We start from the raw sequence: 22,255 nt of genomic DNA on the forward strand, positions 1-22,255 counted from the left end.
CATTCAACTGTTGATTCCACACTGTCATGGGAAAAGCAGCAAGAAAGGCCAGGCAACTGTAGTCACAGTGTGTCTCTAAGTGTCCAGACACAGCTCCTGAGGGAACTAAGGAGTACTCAAGACAATAGAGGCAGCACATAGCTCTCCATCCCCTTCTAGTTCTAGCAGTTCCTGTGGAGCCCAGACAGAAGCCAGCTTTCCTCAGCCTTGCCATGCCTTCAACACACAAGGCTGAGGCTTTCCCAGATGATCCAAAGCAACACTAAACGTGTCAACAGTAAAGCAGAAGGGCCTATTTGCAACAACAAACTGTTTTTTTGCAAAAAGAAAAGAAGAGAAGAAAGGAAAAGAAGAGAAGAGAAGAGAAAAGAAAAGAGATTCTCATGATCTAGCAGTAGAAGTGAAACATTATGGAAGATAAAACCTACTTAAAATTACACTAAAGTATTTGCTACCCGGCCTTTCCAACACAAATTACAAGATGATATGCAGTCTTAGAAATATTAAAGTTTAACAAATGTTTCAAACAATGTAAAGGTGCTAGTATGCACACAATGGATGAAACTCAGGTGAGAGAACACATTCTCTGAGCATTTACTTAATTATCAGTACATCAAGGGTCTTGAAGCAATAGCATTTAAAGATTTTTCAGTCATACCAATAAGGTACAACATAATAAGAATAATTTTTTGACTCAATTTAATTGAAGTCCTAAGCATTCTCAAACCATAAGATTTTTAAGCAGACAAACAAATCAGATATAATTACTTATAGAAAGAGCTACCAATATACACACACTCCACTTAAAGATACACAAATGACAAGTATTCACAAATGCAATGAAAACAGTGGACAAATGCCACTCACTTAAGTTCCATCTTAAACAATTAAACTCTTGCTTATAGCATATTCACTGAATTTAGGGAATCATGAAAAATGTGGCAACAATAGAAGGTTTCTGAATGTGCACTGACTGACTGACTATTAACTCAAAATGAACGGTGTAGTGGGTGTGAGCTGCTCCTAGAAGCATGGGCACTTGCATCACACAACTTGGCAGCCTTGGTTCTAACACTCGCCATGCACTGCAGAGGCCCTCGCTCCACCTAACATAGCAACTCAGGCGCAGAGTCAAGACAATTCTGTTATGAGCTACTGAAGTGTTTTTATAGAACATACAAAATTTTCTACTCTCAAGGAACAATAGTTTCATCATGAAAAACAAATATTTAATATTTTAATATCTTATTCCTCAGCATGGCATTATCAAGTTAGTGTTTTTTTGGATTACACTGGTTTTAAAAAATGGTTTTTGAGTTGCTGACATGAATATATATACATATATGTGTGCACATATACATATATATATGAATATATATGAGTGAGCTGGAGAGATGGCTCTGTGACTGAGACCACTAGCTGCTCTTCCGGAGATCCCAAGTTTGAATCCCAGCACCCAAATAGCAGTTTACAACTGTCTATAAACAGGAGATCTGGCATTCTCTTCTGACTGCTCAGGGACTAGGCACACATGTACACAAACATGCATGCAGGCAAAATATTCACACATAAAAAATTAAAATTAAAAAAGGAATGTTTTTTCAGAGGCTTAATTTAAAAAATTTTTTTAATTAATTTTGGCCTGGAATAACTTCTAAAGTAGCCCAAAACATACCTCTGTCATGTATACTATTTATTTATGCAAGCAGCATTCTCAACATTGATTATAACACAAAATATTGATCAACTCTGAAAAACTGTTGAAGATGCTCTATGTCCTGTAATATTAAATATCTAGCCAACTATTAATAAAAGAAATTCATCTTAGTGCTATAAAACATGTCTTAATCTTTAACAGGCAGTAAAATATTTATATAAATGAATTATTTTTAAATTGTATTTACAATTTATTATCAAAAATATTTCATTTCTATATCTATTTTATGTAATGATATACCAGAGGCTATATGAAACATTCCCAGGCTTTTGAAAAGTCGTTGTAAATAGAATTTAGTAAACCCTGCTAGGGACTAGAGCGATGGCTCAGTGGATAAAGTTCTTGCTAAGTAAGTATAAGGCTGGAGTTGTAATCCCCTAAAACCCAAGTAAAAATGCATAGCAGCTACCTGAGTCCCAGCAATCGGCAGTTAGACATGGGACTCCAGAGGCAAAGTGGCGAGCTAGACAAGCCAGACTGGCATCAGCAGCAGGTCCAGACAACAAAAGATCCTGCCTCATAAATAGGAAAGGGGAATGATCAAGGAAGATTACCTAATCCCAACTTCAGGCACGCACGCACGCACACACGCACACACGCAAGCACTTGTGCATACACACACAAACACACTCCTACAAATACACATCCTCAACAAATATGAGGCCTCAGCATAGACTACTTTAAATACCAGAGATACAAGAAGGAAAGACACAACACTATCTTTTGAGACAGGTTCTCACTATACAATACAGACTGGCCTCAAACTCCTGATCCTCCTGCCTCTGCATCCTACACACTGGAATTAAAGTTGTGTGCCGTCATGCCCAGCTAAAACCCTTTCTGTAAGTTTACACTGAGGAAAGAGAGACAAACAGATAAAACAAACAAATAGCACACAGCATGCTAAGTGTGGATCAGTTTTACAGAGAAAATACACTACAATTCTCTTTCACTTATTTTAGAGTGCCTTACCATGAAACGCTACGTGCAAGCACCTTCATGAAAACTGTCCGCATGGAACTATACACCATAAAAGGTCCAAAACATGTACCTGCAATCTGTAATGATGATCATAACTTCTCATTTTCAAACTACACAGCTTCTTGTTCACTTGTTTAAAAAAATAAGTTCAGAGCCAGGTGGTAATGGCACATGCCTTTAGTCTCAGCACTTGGGAGGCAAAGGGAAGCGGATCTCTGAGTTCGAGGTCAGCCTGATCTACAGTAAGCTCCAGGACAGCCAGAGCTACACAGAGAAACACTGTCTCAAATTAATTAATTAATTAATAAGTTCAGCAGCTCACAATAAAATATAGACATGTAAAACCATATCAACATAAATACCTAATGATTACCTATACACTTTTAAAATATAAAATTTTTAATTTATCCTTAGAGAATTTCATCCATGTATACAATGAATTTTGTTCATAATAATCCTCATTCTTCCCCTCTATAATCTCCTCCAACATCACATCCTCTATTTTTTCTTTTTCTTTTTAAAATATAATCTAGTTCTAGTCATATGTGCATGGGTATGAGGGTACCCATACATTCTAAAGTTAATTTAACAAATATAACTTTAAAAAGTGTACTAAACTGAAGTCATTTGTGTGTGTCAAAATTACAGCAGCAAACTAAGCTCTTTAAAACGTTGGAAGATTCAAGGACAGAGAGATGGCCCAGTGGATAAAGTCCTAGACATGCAGCCTGATAAGCCGAGTTCAAGTCCTAGAACTCATGTTCTCATTCACACACACACATACACAACAATGTTGTTTTTTAGAATTCAAACTTTGCTGGAAGGATGGTGCATGCATGTATCCCAGAGATCAGGAGTTCAAGGCCAGACCAGACCACAATGACTTCCAGGACAGTGAGGTAGGCATGGTAAGACCCAATTGAAAAAAAGAAAAGAAAAACCAATTCTGCGACAAGTGTTGAATTACTACAAACATAGATCCCTCCTCTTTATAGAATGAGATTTCCACATGGTAAGAAATCCTTGAAAACAAAACAAGAACAAAGAAAGACACATTTTTAACAGATTTCATAACCATCAAGAACCCTGAGTAGAACACTTAACAGGCAGTCTCATCAGTTAACTGAAAGTGGTAATGAGACCACTTGTACCCAGTGTACTCCCAAACCACAATTTACAGAAATCCCAAACAGCTCTGCTTTATCAGTGCACAGACATCAAAGTGGATTATAGTTACAAAAATTGAATAAAACAACCTTAAAAGCATCCTCCTTTTTTTTATTTTTCAAGACAGGGTTTCTCTGTGTAGCCCTGGCAGTCCTGGAACTCATCCTATAGACCAGGCTGGCCCTGAGATCAAGAGATCTGACTACTGTTAAGGCCTAGGTAAGTGTTGCATATCTAGCTAAGCATCGTATGCTGTTACTGCTGTTACTAGGAAACTTGCTCATGCCTGAGTTGATTGCATATTCTGTTATGGTCTGTGCTTTGGTGCTCTTTGAAACCAATCACAAGAGGTCAGTCAGAACTGCTTTGTATAGTTAGCCACAGACAGCTTGGACCTGAACCATCCACCCAGCCTGCAGAAGAGCTTTTATGGGGTTTGCTTTTAGAAGCTGGTCGTAGGATGGACACCAACTGAAAATAGACACCTGCACCAATATCAGAAGCCATTTGGAATAAGACTTTCATTTTGATTAGGGGTCAAGTAAAGTTTTAAGTTCCCAAGACCTCCCTGGGAGCTGACATCCTACTCAGCAAAAAGGTCATGTACCTAGGTAACTGACATCCTGGTTGGCAAGTTAAGACATGAATGTTAGACAAGTCCTATCCTGGTTGGCAAGTTAAGACATGAATGTTAGGCAAGGCAAGTGCCTTGCCACAGCTGTATACCCAAACCAGAGTGAACAAGATAAATGTACCACAAAAACAGGTTTGTTACAGGATTTTCCCTGTCCAATAACACGCGTGCAGAGGACGCCTGTGGTTGGACAGAGAAAAGGGAGCCAGAGCTAAGAGGTGCAGAGACAGGGAGCATTTCAGGGTAGGGGGAGAAGGAAGATGGCAGTGGACGGGAACCGGCATGGCGTTTACCAGCCACAAGTACTTGTGATATTGTAAGGTTAGAATAATTGGGATAAAGCTTTTATCATTATCATTGGGATAAAATAATTGGTTCTAAAGTCATTGTATTGGCTTCTTGTAAATTATGATATTACTGATACATAAAATTGATTGGTTAATTAAGCTTTAAGAGTCTTAATTTTATCAGGTTACTGGGTATTGTGATATACAACCTCGAAGTTAGCAGTTCCATTCAGTTACTGGAATGTGGGATCATCGACCAAAGAGCCAGTTCAATTTTTAATATTTCACGCAACACATGTTCCTAAGGAAGTCCACTATCCCTAAATCCTGATTGGTAGAATAACTTGGCACAGACGTTTGTCAATTTCAGGCTTTAAAGCTCTGCAGGATTTTGGCTCGTGGGCGCAGTCAACCCGAGTCTGGTATGTGACCCTCATCAGTCACTCCTGGGGCGAAAGCTAAATAAACTATCCCTGTCTGACTGAGATCAGTATACACGTGGTTTGTGGGGTGACTCCCAGACCCCAACAACTGCCTCTGCCTCACAAAGGCTGGGATTAAAGGCGTGAGCCACCACCACCCAGAATAAGCATCCATTTTTATTAAATAATTCTAATAATGAATTACAACAAAGACAAATAATTTATATGGAAAGAAAAATTTCCAGCTTCACTGAGTGATGAGTTGCAAAGCTTCCTTCCAAGCCCACCCTCTTAAATCTCTGGACTCTGACCTGCTATGTGACAGCCAACAAAAATCATTACTATTCAGTGGTGTTGGGAAAACAAGGACCAGGAGGAACTGTCATTATCTGGTCACATTTTCCAGAAGCATTGGAATAAATAAAAATCACTCTAAACATAAAAATAGATTCTGAAACACCTGTCTACTCACCTACATGCCTCAAGGCACAATTGGATTAATGTTTTACACGTGTATAGGTAACTCTAGAGGAAAAGCTTGAAGCCGGCTTAAGATACCAAGAGATCAAACAGAATAGAAGTGGCCATTATTGCTAGCTAGTCTGTAAGTGCATCCGTACAGCAGCATCACACAGTAGCTTTTAAGTTTCAAGAATATAAATCTACCCAAACAAGTGTTCAACTGCAGTTTTATAATGCTTGGGAAGCTTTCAAGATAACAAGAAAAAAAAAAATGTAGCAAATAGTAAGTTCAGTTCTTGACTGAAAAATCTCAGTCAGTTGTGTTTGTGTGTGGACAAGGGTCTCACTGTCATTCTTAACAATGGAGTTAATGAACAAACAACAAGATACACTGCCTCCATGTATTTTCTTCTACTCAGATAAAGAAATGTCACTGCTACTGTACTCCTAGTAAAGCAGCTGCAGAGGTAACCATAATAAAGTATACCCAATTTCTTTTTTTGCCCCTTGGAGCTAAGAACCAAATCCAAGGCTTTGTGTCTGCCCACTGAGCCAACTCCTCAACCTCAGCCCAAATTCTTAATCACGAAAAGAAGGAATCTATTTTCCATTTCTTTTATCTTTTAGAAAAGTAGTATGAATCTGAAAAAGTATTTCTTGTCAAAAAGTCAAGAATATACATTTATTTGTAAATTCCACAAAGCATTGGAGTTCTTGGGCATTTGTTCAAAATCTTTTCATAAACTCTGGAGATTTACTCTAAAATGAAATTGCAGCAATTTTCACTGGCTTTCTTTAAATTATTATTTTGGTGTCTTTAATTTGAAATAACTGGTAAGATTATTTTTAATAACTGGTAAGAAATTTTTAATATAGTTTCTTTCCCCCTTAAAGTTGTATATTTTATTTTATAAAATACAAATACATTAGCCATGTGTAGTGTGGCACAGGCCTGTAATGCCAGTGCTGATGAGGCAGAGGCATTCCGACCTGTGTGTTCAAGGCCAGCCTGGTCTACAAAGCAAGTTCCAGGACAGCCACCAAGGTTTTCTTATTAAACCTTGTTTTATACTAGCATCAAACAGTTGAGGTTAGCTTCTGTGATTACTTCCAATTATAATGTGCAGTTCCTATACTAATGTAAGAACTATAAGCCTTAGCAAGCAACATTCCATGTATCTTTTTCCTATCTCTTATGAGCTATCAGGGAGTCATTTTCTAATATGCTATAGGTTCCTCTAAACCCTAGCTCACTGTGACTGGGCATACAACTCAAGCAATGAGCACTGCATGCGAAAGGTCCTGGATTTGAGCTCTGGTACCACAAAGGAAGAGGAGAAAACTGAGTCACTCAAATTAAGACACTTCATTTTACTCATATATGCTATTTATAAAATCCAATAATATTGACAAAAGAATGAAAGAAATGATAAACTAGTAAGAAGAAATGCTACTTGAAAATGCTTGGGCCAGGAGGTGGTGCCTTTAGCACTCAGGAGGCAGAGGCAGGCGATCTCTGAGTCAGAGGCCAGCTTGGTCTATAGAGTGAATTCCAGGATGGCCAGGGCTACACAGAGAAAAACAAGAACTAAGAGGAAATGCCTGGTTATCTTTAAGACGGTGAAAAGAAACAAAAAGTCTCCAGAGGAACGGAGGTACTCAGGAAACATCCCAAGGAAGAGAAGAGAAAAGATCTTACAAAGCACCAATTAAACTGGGCCTCACCATCTTAAAGAAGACCAGTAGACTATGAAAAACAAATAGTTGAGGTGATACGGCTTACAATCCATGCTCTTGGGAGCAGGGACAGGCAGATCACTTGGGCTCCAAGGCCAGCCGGTCTCATCTACTCAATGAAAGAAAGTAAGTAGGGGATGCTGGCTTAAGGAGTAACACTCAAGGCCATGCGGGCTTATGTGTATACAAGCGTGCATGCACACACACACACACACACACAGAGAAATGCATCTAAATCCCAACACTGTTTTCCAACAAAATAGATAAGACTGAGAGTTACCAATAAATAAATAAATAAATAAATAAATAAATAAATATGCAAACTGACCATGTAGTCACACCTGCAATTCCACCACTCAAGAGACAAACAAAATTACTGTAAATTCAAGATAAGCCTCGTCTACAGAGGGAGCTCCCTATCAGTCACATAGTGAGTTCATGTCTCAAAAAATAAAATAAATAAAAGTATGTACCTGTATGCAAATGTACAAATAAGCACTTTTTTGTTACTGGTAATGACTTTTGTTTATGGTTACTTAGCAAATAAAGATTATATTCTATCATCAAGATTAAATGTGAAAGAAAAACCAGCAAAAACAGAACAGGAAATACAGTAAATCAGAAAGACAGTCTAAGACCTTATGCTTTCCATCTGTATACAAAGCAGTAGTTTCCTATTGAAAAAGCTATCACCAGATAACTGTCTACATGACGGTGACAGGAAAGTTACAGAAATCTAACAAAGTACTGACAACTTTGGTTCCTTTATAAGCCCAGTAATGTTGTATGAATGCAGTTTTGCATTAATCTCAGGTGTGGGATAAATGGCTGTCTCACATCAGGTGAATGTGGCTTGCCTATGCAGGAGGTCACTAGCAGAGGTGTGATTTTTGTCAGCTGCAGATAGTTAAATTGAGGACTCTAGAGAGTGTACTTGAGAAAGCCCTGAGAGTGCCTATGAAAGCTGATGCCCTGCAGCTCCAGGTTGCTGCTGTTGCGTTTGACAGAAGAGGGGAGTTGGAGATATCCTGAAGACAGCGTTTGACAGAAGAGGGGAGTTGAAGATATCCTGAAGACAAAGACTGGGCTTGCCCCAAGGAACCTAGCTGCCCTAATGAGCAGGAAGTAGTCTATTCTGTTGGCTGACAGAGATAGATCTGCGAGCCCTTCCCCTCTAGCCTTCTTTGTCTAATACCTAGTGTTGGGGGGGTGGGATTAGAGTGGAATCAGGGTGCAAGGGAGGTAGAGGAATAAGAACCCAGAAAAATAGCAAAAGAAATGTGCCAACAGAAAGTTACTTCCATCATGTGGAGAAAACAGAACTATGATAATCCAACTGAAAACATTAAAAAGCAGTATCAATATTCACCTTACACACCAATTGCATAATTGATACTTAATAAAAATGTGGTACTTGTTAAAACTGAGATTAAACATAACTGCGTAAAATACACATAATTACACACTAAAAATGTAGTAGTCATTTATTTAAAATAGAATCAGAAGTAACATCAAAATTATAATTATTCTGAACAAAGGCCACAGCACTACTGACTATTCCCTCTGCCCAGACTGTTAATCAGAAGTCCATACAAAATAGAAAGTAGTATTTCACGATAATGCAGCATGTTCCCAAGTATGGAAAACGAAGCCTGCTCCTGAGTTCAAACACTTTTAAAACAGTGCATGCACTCCCTAACATCTTCATGGAGGGCTTTACCGTTTTGTGCCCGTTCTGGCAGGCTACATGTAACGCTGTCTGCCCCATTGCGTCCTCCACATCCACATCCGTGACGTGCTGCACGAGGTCGTGGAGTAGCTCTGTCCTCCCATTCACAGCCAGCCAGTGTATCTGCAAAGCCAGTTTATTATTAGCATTGGTGTAAGGTAGTCTCATTAAAAGTCAGTCTATGAAGAGGGCTACTTCTCTACTGAGCACACATTCAAACTAAAGATACTGTAATAGCTTTTCTCTGTTTTTAAGTGAGAAATACACATGTATCAAGATGTTGGCTAGCCCTGCCACCATATATTACAAAATCAAGAATCAAAGGACTCAATACAGTACGTATCCCAGGCTTAGGTCACCAGCTTCTCTGCTCCTTAGCTGCACTGGCCTCTAACAGCTTATTGCTACAGAAAATAGGTTAGTATTCTTCCTTTCCCAGAAGGAAGTGTATATATAAATAAAACAACACAGTTCTTGAAGTTATAAGAGCAAATATATCCTACATTAATAATAAAAAAGTAACAAATTTTAAAAGAAATATAAAAACCTATAGAACTAAAAGATAATACTAAAAATTTCCAACTAGCAACAAACGAGGAAGCTGGGTGGACCAACCCTGTAATCCTAGCACCAGGTAAGTAGGAGCAGGCAGATCAGGAATCCAAGACCAGCCTTAGCAACACAGTACAAGTGAGTCTAGCCTAAATGACAAGAATCTCAGTGTCAGGAACACACCTTATAACCCTGGGATGGCACAGGGAGAGGCCAGCCTGGTCTACAGAACAAGTTCCAGGACAGCCAGGGCTATACAGAGAAAGCATGTCTCAAAATGCTTCTTCTCTTTTCCTGTAATAAAATACCTACCTAAAGCAACATGAAATGGAAATGGAATTATTTGGTTTGTAGTTCCACATCACAGTCCATCACTAAAGGAAGTCAGGACAGGTACCCAGGCAGGAACCTGGAGGCAGGAACCTGGAGGCAGGAACCCAAGCACAGACCATGAAAGAACGCTGCTCGCTGGCCTGCTTCCCCTGCCCTGCTCACTTACAGGCCTACCATCTGCAGTGGGCTGCACCCTCCATATTAATCACTAATCAAAAACATGCTGGACCTCAAACACCAAGAAATAGAAGCAATGGAGTCAAGTGAGAAACAGTAAAGGTAATCCACCAATACAGGTAGTCCAATGCCAAATGATCAGCCCTGAAAACATACAGACAAGCAACACTAAATGGACTGAACAGGTTTTGTGCATGTGTGCACATGTGTATGTGTTGTTGTTGCTTGCATATATGCAAATGTGGGGAGGTTGGTCTAATGCTGCTTATATTATGTTAATTTGGGTCCCCAAAATTGCAAGAGAATCCACATGTCCGCAAGACACTGAGGGACCCTGCCTCCAGTTGGTTTTGATTGATGCTGCAGCCAATGGCTGGGCAGAGCAGGCAGAGGCTGGACTTTTGGGATTCCAGGGCAAGGAACAGAGGAAGAAGGGAGGAGACCGGCCATGCTGGGAAACAGTGAGGAAAGGAGGTGGTATGTCTGAAAAGGTGTGAGTCAGAGAGCTTAGCTGACGTGTAGGAGCCAGAGCAGGCCCCAAGAGGACTGCCTGACTGGGTCCTGGGCAGCAAAGATAAAAACATAGATTTTAGTAAGTAATGACTTGGGAATACCAGAGCGGGAGGAGGTGGATTAGACACATGGAGGTTAAAAAGTGGCCCAGAATATAAAAATATAAAACCTGTGTGTATGCCTTTCATTCGAGAGCCCAAAACATCTGGGTAAGTATCTGAGAACACGCTGCTGCCCCAGGATCATTTTGAGTATATGTGTGTATACCTACACATACATGCATACAATAACAACTGTGAGAAAGGAGGCCATGGATTTGAAGAATACTAGGGAGGGGTACATAGAAGGACTTGAAAGGAAGAAAGGGGAGGGAGGAAAAAGCAAGTTTTGGAGCTGGAGCAAGGATGTGGTGGCAAAGAGTATGTACTGGAATCCTTAGCTGAGATTCCTTCTTGCCAGTGATTCTGATTTCTGTCACGGTGACAATAAGTAGGCAGCACAGAAACTCACACTGTGCCACAGTGGTTCTCAACCTTCCTAACACTGGGACCATTTCACACAGCTCCTCATGTGCTGACTCCCAACCTTAACATCATTTTGTTGCCTCTTCATAACTGTAACTGTGCTATGGCTATGAATCATAATGTAAATATGATAGGCAGCCTACATTGCACAGGCCTCCCAAGGGGTCATGAGCCACAGGTTGAGAACCACTGCTATGGCTCATCTACTTAGCACATATAAGGCTCCAAGTTCAAGTTCAAGCCTCGGCACTAAAAACTGGGGTATGGAGAGAAGCAAAGAGCCAATAAAAGTTTTTTAAAAAATGGGGTGAGGAGCAAACAATTTCAGACTAAGTATGTATTTTTCACTTCATTTTTTTCATTACAAATATTAAGATACAATTACTTGTCTTCCAAGTGCAGACTGATTACATTTATCTACCAGCTTAACTGCAGTCCCTCTAAAGTAACAGTAAAAGAGCAGTTTTTTAAAGAACCTGCCCATAAAGATAAGGGAGAAATGGAAGTTTTGGAAGCTAGAAAGAAGATATTATATTTCATCTTGCCTGATTATATGTATTGTCATGTCAGAACCTAAATGAGAATCCTAAGCAAGTAAGAGCAAAGCTAAGTTAAGTAGGTGGCATGTGAGCAGGCTAGGGAGGTGGCATGTGAGCAGGCTAGGGAGGTGGCGTGTGAGCAGGCTAGAGAGGTGGCGTGTGAGCAGGCTAGGGAGGTGGCGTGTGAGCAGGCTAGGGAGGTGGCGTGTGAGCAGGCTAGGGAGGTGGCATGTGAGCAGGCTAGGGAGGTGGCATGTGAGCAGGCTAGGGAGGTGGCATGTGAGCAGGCTAGGGAGGTGGCATGTGAGCAGGCTAGAGAGGTGGCATGTGAGCAGGCTAGAGAAGTGGCATGTGAGCAGGCTAGAGAGGTGGCATGTGAGCAGGCTAGAGAGGTGGCGTGTGAGCAGGCTAGAGAGGTGGCGTGTGAGCAGGCTAGAGAGGTGGCATGTGAGCAGTCTAGGGAGGTGGCATGTGAACAGGCTAGGGAGGTGGCTCAGGGTTGAGCATATACTGCTCCTGCAGAGGCTCTAGATTCAGTTCTAAGCAGCCACATGTGGCTCATAACCAACTCCAGTTCCAATGAATCTAATTCCATCTTCTAGCCTCCAATGGGACCAGGCATACATATGGTACATACATGCAGGTAAAACATCTAATAGGTACAGCATAAAAATAAATCTTTAAAAATAAATTTTAAAAAAGAAAAAGGCGGCATCTATTTTAAACCACAGAACCCCTCAATGGCTTCAGAACTGGTAATCCATATGGGTCTCCTGGATTAAAAGATGGAACTAAAAACCCTTCAGCTGAAAAATCTATTTAACACAACCTAAGACTCTGGGATCCCTATCACCTACCAACTTTACAAAGACAGGAAAGAACCCTCATTAATTTGACAAAATATTAGAAGAGAGTTGAAAACTAAGAGATCTGTAGATTACAGATACTAATCACATGGAATCAAAAGCACATAACATATTTTTCAAAGAAGATTGGATACAAGTATACATCCTAAATACTGAGCCTCCTACAGTCTTCTCTAGACACCACCTAGAGTGCTAACATCTTTTTGATAGTTTCTCTAAGAAGTGGGACCGGCTCAGAAGTTAACAACCTAAGGAAAGCAACACCAGCAAGAGAGGGTTTCACAGACAAATATCCAAACAGACCTCCCTACTCTGAAGCCTCAAGTAATAAACATGAATGCAGTTGGCTTTTAAACTGCAGTTGGCTTTTAAACTGCTTTCTTCTGCATTTACTTTGAAACACAACATATAAAACAAGCAAAAACAAAACCTAAAAGTGAAAGAAAAATGTAACTATGAATATTGAAAAACATTTTAATACTCCCAGAGAAAAACACACTAAGTGTACCCTTTTAAAAAAAAATGTTGGCCGGGCAGTGGTGGCGCATGCCTTTAATCCCAGCACTTGGGAAGCAGAGGCAGGCGGATTTCTGAGTTCGAGACCAGCCTGGTCTACAGAGTGAGTACCAGGGCAGCCAGGGGTACACAGAGAAACCCTGTCTCGAAAAACCAAAAAAAAAAAAAAAAAAAAAAAAAAAAAAAAAAAAAAGAAAGAATGTTATACTAATTTTTGCAAAGGAAAGTGTAAAAAGACTTTTCAGAAATCAATATTGTGACAGGGACATGAAAAATCAAAAGGAAACTGAGAAGAGTATGTTGAAGAAGTCCACCAACAGCACAGAGAAAGAACTGGAGATACAATAGAAGAGAAAGTGGTACTTTACTAAAATTGACCCATCTGAGAGGTTTAATATCCAAACAGTAAGAGTTACAGAACGGGATGAAGAAATCATCCAAGTCAAAATTAAGGCAGCATTGTCCTGAGGTCCTATCCCAAGGGTTTCTATGTTAACAGTGTCTAGTATTATGAAGCAAATGGATAAAACATACAAAGAAGAAATATCGTGAAATTTTAGAATGTTCAGGACAAAGTAGATTACATACTTTTTAGAAAAAAAACAACAACAACAACAAAAGCAACAACAAAAGCAAGTTTCATATAAAGAATCAAGAAGCAAATTGGCACCCAACTTAAAAACAGAAAACCTGAACACAGCAAAGCAATACTCTGAACATAATAAGGAAAAACTATTCTGTCCAACCTAGAATTTTATTTTGAATTATCAAATAACAAATTCAGAGCCAAACTCAGATATACAGAATAGCAAAAAAATTATCACCCAATGATCTCCTGAGTAAACTATCAAAAGATGTGCTCAGCTATCGAGACGGCTCAATGGTAAAAGAGAGCTGCCTGTTTATCCAAACAACCTGGTTCAATTCCGAGCACCCACATGGCAGCTCACAACTCCAGTTCCAAAGGATCAAACACCCTCACACAAGTACATGTGCAGGAAAGAAAGATGGAAATCTCTACAGGGATGACGAGGAGAAGGAATAAGAAACACTCTGAATACCAAGCAGAGGACCTAGAATCCAATCAACTCAGCATACAGAAGACACAAATTTCTCTAAGACACTCCCTCGGGACTTTATTAAGAACATAAAAGATATGGAATGCATTTTAGAAAGATGAATAAAAACAGGCAAGGGAGGGCAAAAGAAGGGACTAGTGAGAATTTTGGTGTCTTTTAAAGCACAGAAATGTTACGGGAATGTTTTTGCTTTATCCCAGGTGTGGGTGCTTTACAGCAGGGACTATGTAAGTGTTCCTGCTCAGATGGAAGGAAGCCCAGAAAGCACACAGCTCTGAGGGGAGGACTCCCCCCACTAGAAGGGCATCCTGAGACACAGGAGCCCAGAAGCGTCCTCAGCATGGGCCCTGGGCTCCCAGGGAGGTATCCCAGCTGAGCTGAGGCACTCAGGAGACTGAGCCCTGCTCCATTCTCTTCACTGCTTCTTTTCTTCAGATGAGAGTTACACCAGGCAGCAAATCTCATCAAAGAGATTTGGAGGGTCCATGTGGAGAGACACATCCAGGAGTGGCTACCTCTGCTCCTGGGGACAGACAGCAAGGAAAAGAACAAAGGGCAGGGCTTATACAGGATTTCTTGGGCAGAGATTTCCAGATTGAGGATTGGCAGGATTTCAAGTTCTGAGATTGGGGAGCTCGGGGACTGGTGAGTTGTCATGCTCAGGAACCGGTGGGGTTTTGTAAGAAGCTCAGGGATTGATGGGGTTTCACGCTTGGGGATTGGTGGCTTTCTTTTTTTTTTCATCTCCCTTTCCCTGCATCAGAACATGGGTTAGGATAGTAAGTCCTTTGGCCACAGGCAGCTCTGGCTAAGCGCACCATCTCTGTGGACTACTCCCAGAGGATGGAGAGGAGGAGCTGCTACTGCGGACTGCTCCTCATGACAGCAGCAGGATGGAGGCAAGGGTGTTTTGACAGATACTGCCATTTTGACAGCTCCTGTAGTGGCTTCTTATGGCTGCAGGCTGGGGCAGGAAGGAGGGGTCTGCTGCAGCCTTGATGGCTCTTGAGCACACTGCTCAGGGACTTTATCTAGAATTTGCCTAGTGCTCTAAAAGAACATGATTTTGCCAGCTGCAGATAGTTTTTGCAAGTGTGTGACATTTGGGATCCTAAAAACTTTTCAGATATATAAGTGCTAGAACCCTGGTAGTTGGGGCTGGATAGCCAGTTGATGGTTGGATGCTGTTGGTTACTGTTGGTTGTAGTTTGTCAAGTAATCATGTGCAAAGAGACAAAAAGAAATTAGCTATCCTGAGACTGCTTAAGAGAGTTAATAGCTGATTAGACCAAAGCACGTTAGTAGCCGTCCTCACTTCACTGACAGTCTCAACAGTCGCCTTAGTCTCAGAGATGAAGACTGCACATTTTGCTAATGACTTAAATGTCTCTTTAACACTTGCAAGACAACAAATTATAGATTAAAAATTACAAGTGAACAAGTAGTATTAAATATTAAAATTCAGCTGTCTGCCAAGTGCCATGCCAGCTTTCAGTACATAAGTGCAATGCCATTACTTTATAATGAAAGTCATAATTGGAATTTTACTAAAAATCATTTGTTGGGAATTTGGAGAGACAGTGGTATCACATGATATGGCTCTGTTACAGGCCCAAATCTCCTCTATGAGCAAAGCCCGTGTTGAATCTACTGATATAAAAGATGTAGCTCGGTCTATTAACTCTGGTTTACGGCCATTAAACCCTGTTAGTTGGCTACATTGGATCATCGTTGTCACCATGGCTACAGGAATAATTCTTCTTCTTCTTATCTTTCCAGTCATCTTCTGACTAGTCTCTTCCTCCATTTTGAAAAAGAGATATTTATGAGCTTCAATTAAAAAATAAAAAAGGGAGAGATGCCACACCACCTCCAGACTCTTGTCACAAGTCTGTGTGACACAGACTTGAGGTGGTTGACCTCAAAAGGGGAAGGCCTCCTGGAATTGGTTGTGGAAATCTTCGCCAGAGAAAAAATACTGAGCCACAGTTCTCATGGCAATCAATCTGTTTTGTTTTCTCTCATTCCTTTTCTTACTTACATGTCCTGGATAGCCTAGGCTAAGATCTTAAGCAAGAATAATGGATAAGAAACCATCCTTTGAGATGGGGGTCACTAATATGACCTTATCCCCAAGGAAACCAATGCTTTACTTTTTAAATCATTTACAAAGCTATTATGATAGATAAAAACTTTCCCAACAATAAAATTTCATATGGCTACATGTGTGTCATCAGAGGTGGGTTTTGGTATATAGTAAAGGAAGCCTTAATTAGAAAGAGTTAAAAATAGTTTAAATTTATGAATTGAAGATTTACAAAGAATTGAGCATTAGATGTTAAATAAAAATTGACCATATGGGGCTGGAGAGTTAGCTCAGCAAGTAAGAGCACTGACCATAAAGATTTATAAATCTGCTCTTAGAAGTATGCCACTAGCCTTGACTGACTGTCCCCACTGAATACATCCTTTTAGAATTGTTATATTTTGATGATTTATATAAATAATGTTACCTGTTCTGTTTGTGATTGTTTCACTGGATAGTTTCTAAGAAATATTTTTGTGCTTTACTGTGCCAAAAGATTTTTGTTGGTATTTGTGATTATTTCACTGGATACTTCAGTATAGTAGGATCTGTCTAATTAGCATCCTTGAAATGACAGAATTTAGAAATGGAGAGAATAGCTGTCGAAGGTTGAGTGTGGCGCATGAAGGAGACAGCAAGAACTTTTTGTGGTACTAGAAATCTGCAAACTATTACTGTGGTGGTAACCACATAAACCACAGGTAATAGTGCACAGAATTGAATACATACGAACACGCCTGTAAATAAAACTGGAGAAATCTCAGTAAGATGAACTGTATCCATATCCTGGTTGTAGGATCTTATTATAGTTTTATAAAAGGCTTAGGAAAACTGGGGAAAATGTACAAAGGATTGTTGCATATTATCTACTGCAAGTCTATATTCTACAGTTACCTCAATATTTGATAGGTAATCATTAACTACAAAACAAAATGCTATGCAAAGAAAAGAGTAATAGAGATGCCTGGCAGTGGTGACACACACCTTTAAACCCAGCACTTGGGAGGCAGAGGCAGGCAGATTTCTGAGTTCAAGGCCAGCCTGGTCTACAGAGTGAGTTCCAGGATAGCCAGGGCTACACAGAGAAACCCTGTCTCAAAAAAACAAAACAAAACAAAACAAAAAAAAAAAAAAAAAAAAAAAACAAAAACAGAAGAGAGGAATAGATATGAACCATATTCAGTCAAAAGTAGATTTTGAAAAGTTAACTAAAATTGCAAGGACTGTTGGACAGACATGAGACCTGTGCTTACACATGAAGAAACAAGTGGAAAGATAGACGGAAGGAGAAGATTTGGTTCCAAAAGGTAATGTGGTCTCATCTAAAACCAGAAAGAATACTTCCAAGCAATCTTCAATTACAGAGGCATATAACTATCAAAAAACTGAAAAGCATTTCCTAAGAAGACCAGATGCTTGAAGTGGGAAACTTAAGAGGAAGAATGCCAAGAGCCCACACAGAAGCCCTGCAAAATCACAAAATAAAATATTTTCTGGGCTGGTGAGATGGCTCAGTGGGTAAGAGCACTGACTGCTCTTCCGAAGGTCCTGAGTTCAAATCCCAGCAACCACATGGTGGCTCACAACCACCCATAATGAGATCTGATGCCCTCTTCTGGTGTGTCTGAAGACAGCTACAATGTACTTAATTATAATAATAAAATATTTTCTAATCTATCTTCCTTGAGAGCTCAGGAATGAAGAAAAGTTGGCAGATACAAAGTTATGCAATTAAAATATGATTGCAAAAAGTAAATAAATAATAAATAAATAAATAGCCAGGAGGTGGTGGCGTATGCCTTTAATCCCAGCACTTGGGAGGCAGAGGCAGGTGGATTTCTGAGTTCGAGGCCAGCCTGGTCTACAGAGTGAGTTCCAGGACAGCCAGGGCTACACAGAGAAACCCTGTCTGGAAAATACAAAATAATAATAATAATAAATAAAATATGATTGCAGTGAACATGTTATCTTGCCTCAACTTGCTGTACTAAAGAAAGATCTGTGTCAGTTCTAAGTTTTATAACTCTTCTACATCCTGCATCTCTAAGCATTCTGTATTCTAAATGCAAGATTGCCTTACAGAGTAGACGCTATCATACTGCTAATATATACAAAATCTAGACTGTCTCAGGACTTACAGAGACTGTATAATACTCATGACTGAGCCCACCCTATACTAAGTCACTAACACAACACTTGAAAACTGCCCCTGCCCTTGTCCCTGCCCCTGCCCCAACCCCGCCCCCACCCCCCAAGTGCTAGGATTAAAAGCACATGCCATCATGCCCAGCCTAGCTGGTAATAACAGGAAAACTCCCTTGAAAGTCACTAACAAAAACAAGAATAAGGCTTCAAAATAAATCAAAGCTATGAACCTAAATCAAAGCTGAGATCAACACGAACATCACTTTTCTTAATAAACTTCTTGCTGTATACTTCACAGGTATTTTACAGATGTAAGTCAAAAAAAACACTGGGATTACAATTTGCATCTGCAGCACATTCACCATTTTTTCTAGAGTATCGTCTTAATCTGAAATAAAACTGATAGCACATACTGCTGTAAGGCCTTTGTTATTACAAATGTTGACATCCACACTGTATTCCAGTAATTTACTCAAATAAAACTGATAGCACATACTGCTGTAAGGCCTTCGTTATTACAAATGTTGACATCCGCACTGTACTCCAGTAATTTACTCATGCATTTCTTCTGTCTGAAAAGAAAAGACAGTAACAGATAACTACAATAGGAAATGTACAATGACAACTATTTCACCAAAATACTAAATATAACCAACATTAAACTACAAATATCAATATTATATAGTAGCACTCTCTAAAATTTCAGACTACCTCTAGTATACAAATAAATACTATTATGAAATAAAATACAAAATTGTTTTTATGACCCAAATAACAGATTAAAGAAATGACACAATCCACTTTGGTTTGGATTGTTTTTTCCATTTCATTGGGACAAGTTTATCCTTCAGACTGCTGATGAATTTTTAACTTTACTAAGCATATCAAATTACTAGAAATTTCTAGCTTCAGCTAACTAAATGGAATAGCAATCTTATTTGAATTTTAAAACATATACATCTAATGGACTGGCAATAGACACAGCAAATACCACAATGTTGTTATCTCTACTTTTTTTATTACAAAATGTCTAAAATAATAAGAAAAATTGTAACACAAACAAGGTTGGGAATAACATGCTGTCAAAGCTCTTGCTTAGCATGTTCGATCCTGGGTTTGATCTCCAGTAAGATTAAAATATGTAATCAGAATTTGTAAACTGCATATATATGTACCCCTCTCTACCCACATTTTTTCATTATATTATGTGGTAAAATATATCTAACATAAAATTTATCATCTTAAACCATCTTTGGTTGGTTGATTGGTTCATTGGTTGATTAATTCTCTGAGACAAGGTCTCAATACACAGCCCTGGCTGGCTGGCCTGGAATTCACTATGTAGACCAGGTTGGCCTCAAACTCATGAAGATCTCCTGCTTCTGCCTCTGAAGTACTGAGACTAAAGCCATGCTCATCTTAACCATTTTTAAGTGTACAGTTCTATATGGTATCTTACTTATCATAAAGTCTTCAAGACTTATCTATGTTTCGGCACATCAGAAATTCTTTCCTCTTAAGATTGAAAACTATTCTGTTATTTGTATAAATCAAATTTTCCCTATCCATTCATCAGCTGATAGGTACTCAGCCACTGCCACATCTTACCATTATACACAATGTTGGTCTATATGTAACATGTACTTTTCAGACCCTGCTTTTGACTTGAGTGTATCTAGACATGAAGTGGCTAAGTCGCACGCAATCCTATTGGTAAGAGCCTGAGGCACTACCACACTGCTCTTCCCAGCAGCTTTACCGCTTTGCACTGCCACCTACGTGTGTTCCACGTTCTCCACATCCTAGCCAGCATCTTGGTTTGTGCTTGTGTTTTCTAACAGTCATTACTGTCTAGTAGAGCTGGGAGCTTGTTCCATTCTCTACCCCTGACGCTGAGTTGTCTACTCAAATAAGTCCTCTGTGCACTTCGGAACTGCCTGCCACCTACTTTACTTTGCTCATAGGACTCCCTCCCAACTCGATCCATTCCTAGCTCCATCCAGTAATTATCTTAAATTCACCTACATTAAGATTCCTGTTCATGATTCCTGAAAGTATGGAATCACATACTTAATAAAGATTCATTTTCTACGGATATCCCTCATATGGCAATCAAATTATAAGGCAGACAGAGGTAACTGATATGTATTCAGTACTGAATTCAGAAACTGTGATGCAACCTCGGACATGAAGTTAAGAATAATCTTATACTAAAGCATAATAAAGTATATCATGTATGTATTATATAATACATACAGTATTATCATACAGTATATGGTATATAGAGTATTATCACACAGTATATGATATATACAGTACATAGCATATATTTAATCAACTAGTTCAACAACATTTTTATGTCATGAATAATTGTTTAATCAAGTAAGTGACAAACATAGCCAATTACACTGAAATTCTCAATAAAACTTTATTAAGTGATTATTAATAAACATTCAACTTGTGAGTAAATAAATAACTAGCACTACAAAATAACTGCTTTTCTCATTTTGTTTTTTGCACTTGAAACAAGGTTAAATCTCATTTAAAAATCTTAATTACACTCAAAGAAATGGAAAATAGAGCTGAGAATAGATGTTGAAGTTCCAATATTTACAGTTTATCTAAAACATTGTAATAACAAAGATCTTAGAAATTCATAATAAGCATAATCATAAGAAACACACATGACAGCTCTATTAAGTGACTAATATCCAACCCCAACAGATACATATGCAAAACTCGTATATCTCTGAGTTAGGGAAAAACCATACAGCCAGGGCAGAGAGACTGTATAAGCCTTAAGACCAGAACACCTGCCGTGTGACAATGTTTTCCACATATATCAAGGAAGATACACCTATGAATCTCAACAATATGATTGCCTAAAAAAGAACAGCATAGTGCCAACACCAGGTGACATGACAATGAGACAGCCGTTCCAAACAGTCTCCCCCGTAGATGAAGAGCAAGCTTCAGGTGGGCAATGCCTGCTGAGAGAGAAGCAGTCCTACAGATATGAGCTCACACACGGATCACAAGTGGTCAGCACTGAACAAACATACAGCAAAACAAAATGAACTCTGTCTACCTGACAGAACAGGCCAACATATACACACTGTCCACCTGACAGAGCAAGGCAACAGATACACATTGTCCACCTGACAGAACACACACACTGTCCACCTGACAGAACAGGCCAACAGATACACACTGTCTACCTGACAGAACAGGCCAACAGATACACACTGTCCACCTGACAGAACAGGCCAACAGATACACACTGTTCACCCAACAGAACAAGCCAGCAGATACACACTGTCAGTTCACCCAACAGAACAAGCCAGCAGATACACACTGTCAATCTGGTAGACCAGGCCAACAGATACACGCTGTCCACCTGATAGAGCAGGCCAATAGATAAACACTGTCCATATATATAATCCTATCCACCTGACAGGAACAGTTAAGGGAAGCAAAAGAAACCAAACTAAACCAGCTAAATGGACAAAATTCTTATATGATTTACACTTCAGTGTGGGCAAATTTGATTTCATACTTCAATTATATAGTAAAACACTTGTTTGTTTGTTTGTTGAGATAAGGTTTCTCTGTTCTGGAACTCACTCTGCAGACCAGGCTGGCCTCAAACTCAGATCTGCATCCCTCTGCCTCCCAAGTGCTGGGATTAAAGGCATGCGCCACCACTGCCCGGCTACTAAAGGAGGAAACCTCCTTCAAGGCTTCTTTTTCTTTTATTATATTTTTGTTTACCATGTGTGTGTATGCCAT

The 22,255-nt window shown here is 39.5% G+C and overlaps 1 protein-coding gene across 3 annotated transcripts in view; it reads right to left on the minus strand.

Annotated features, from left to right (window-relative positions):
• Hace1 (HECT domain and ankyrin repeat containing E3 ubiquitin protein ligase 1) overlaps positions 1-22,255 on the minus strand; it is a 124,295-nt gene that overhangs the window by 86,306 nt on the left and 15,734 nt on the right. For all 3 annotated transcript variants that reach the window (XM_031348530.1, XM_031348528.1, XM_031348529.1), the window contains exons 5-6: positions 18,963-19,038; positions 9,128-9,259 (exon numbers count right to left, since the gene is read on the minus strand). Coding sequence is in view for 2 of the 3 variants with exons in the window: in XM_031348528.1 (XP_031204388.1) it covers positions 9,128-9,259; positions 18,963-19,038 (208 nt within the window). In the remaining variant the exon portion in view is untranslated. The remainder of the gene's footprint in view (positions 1-9,127; positions 9,260-18,962; positions 19,039-22,255) is intronic.

Source organism: Mastomys coucha, unplaced genomic scaffold (assembly GCF_008632895.1).
Source record: "Mastomys coucha isolate ucsf_1 unplaced genomic scaffold, UCSF_Mcou_1 pScaffold3, whole genome shotgun sequence".
NCBI lineage: Eukaryota > Metazoa > Chordata > Mammalia > Rodentia > Muridae > Mastomys > Mastomys coucha.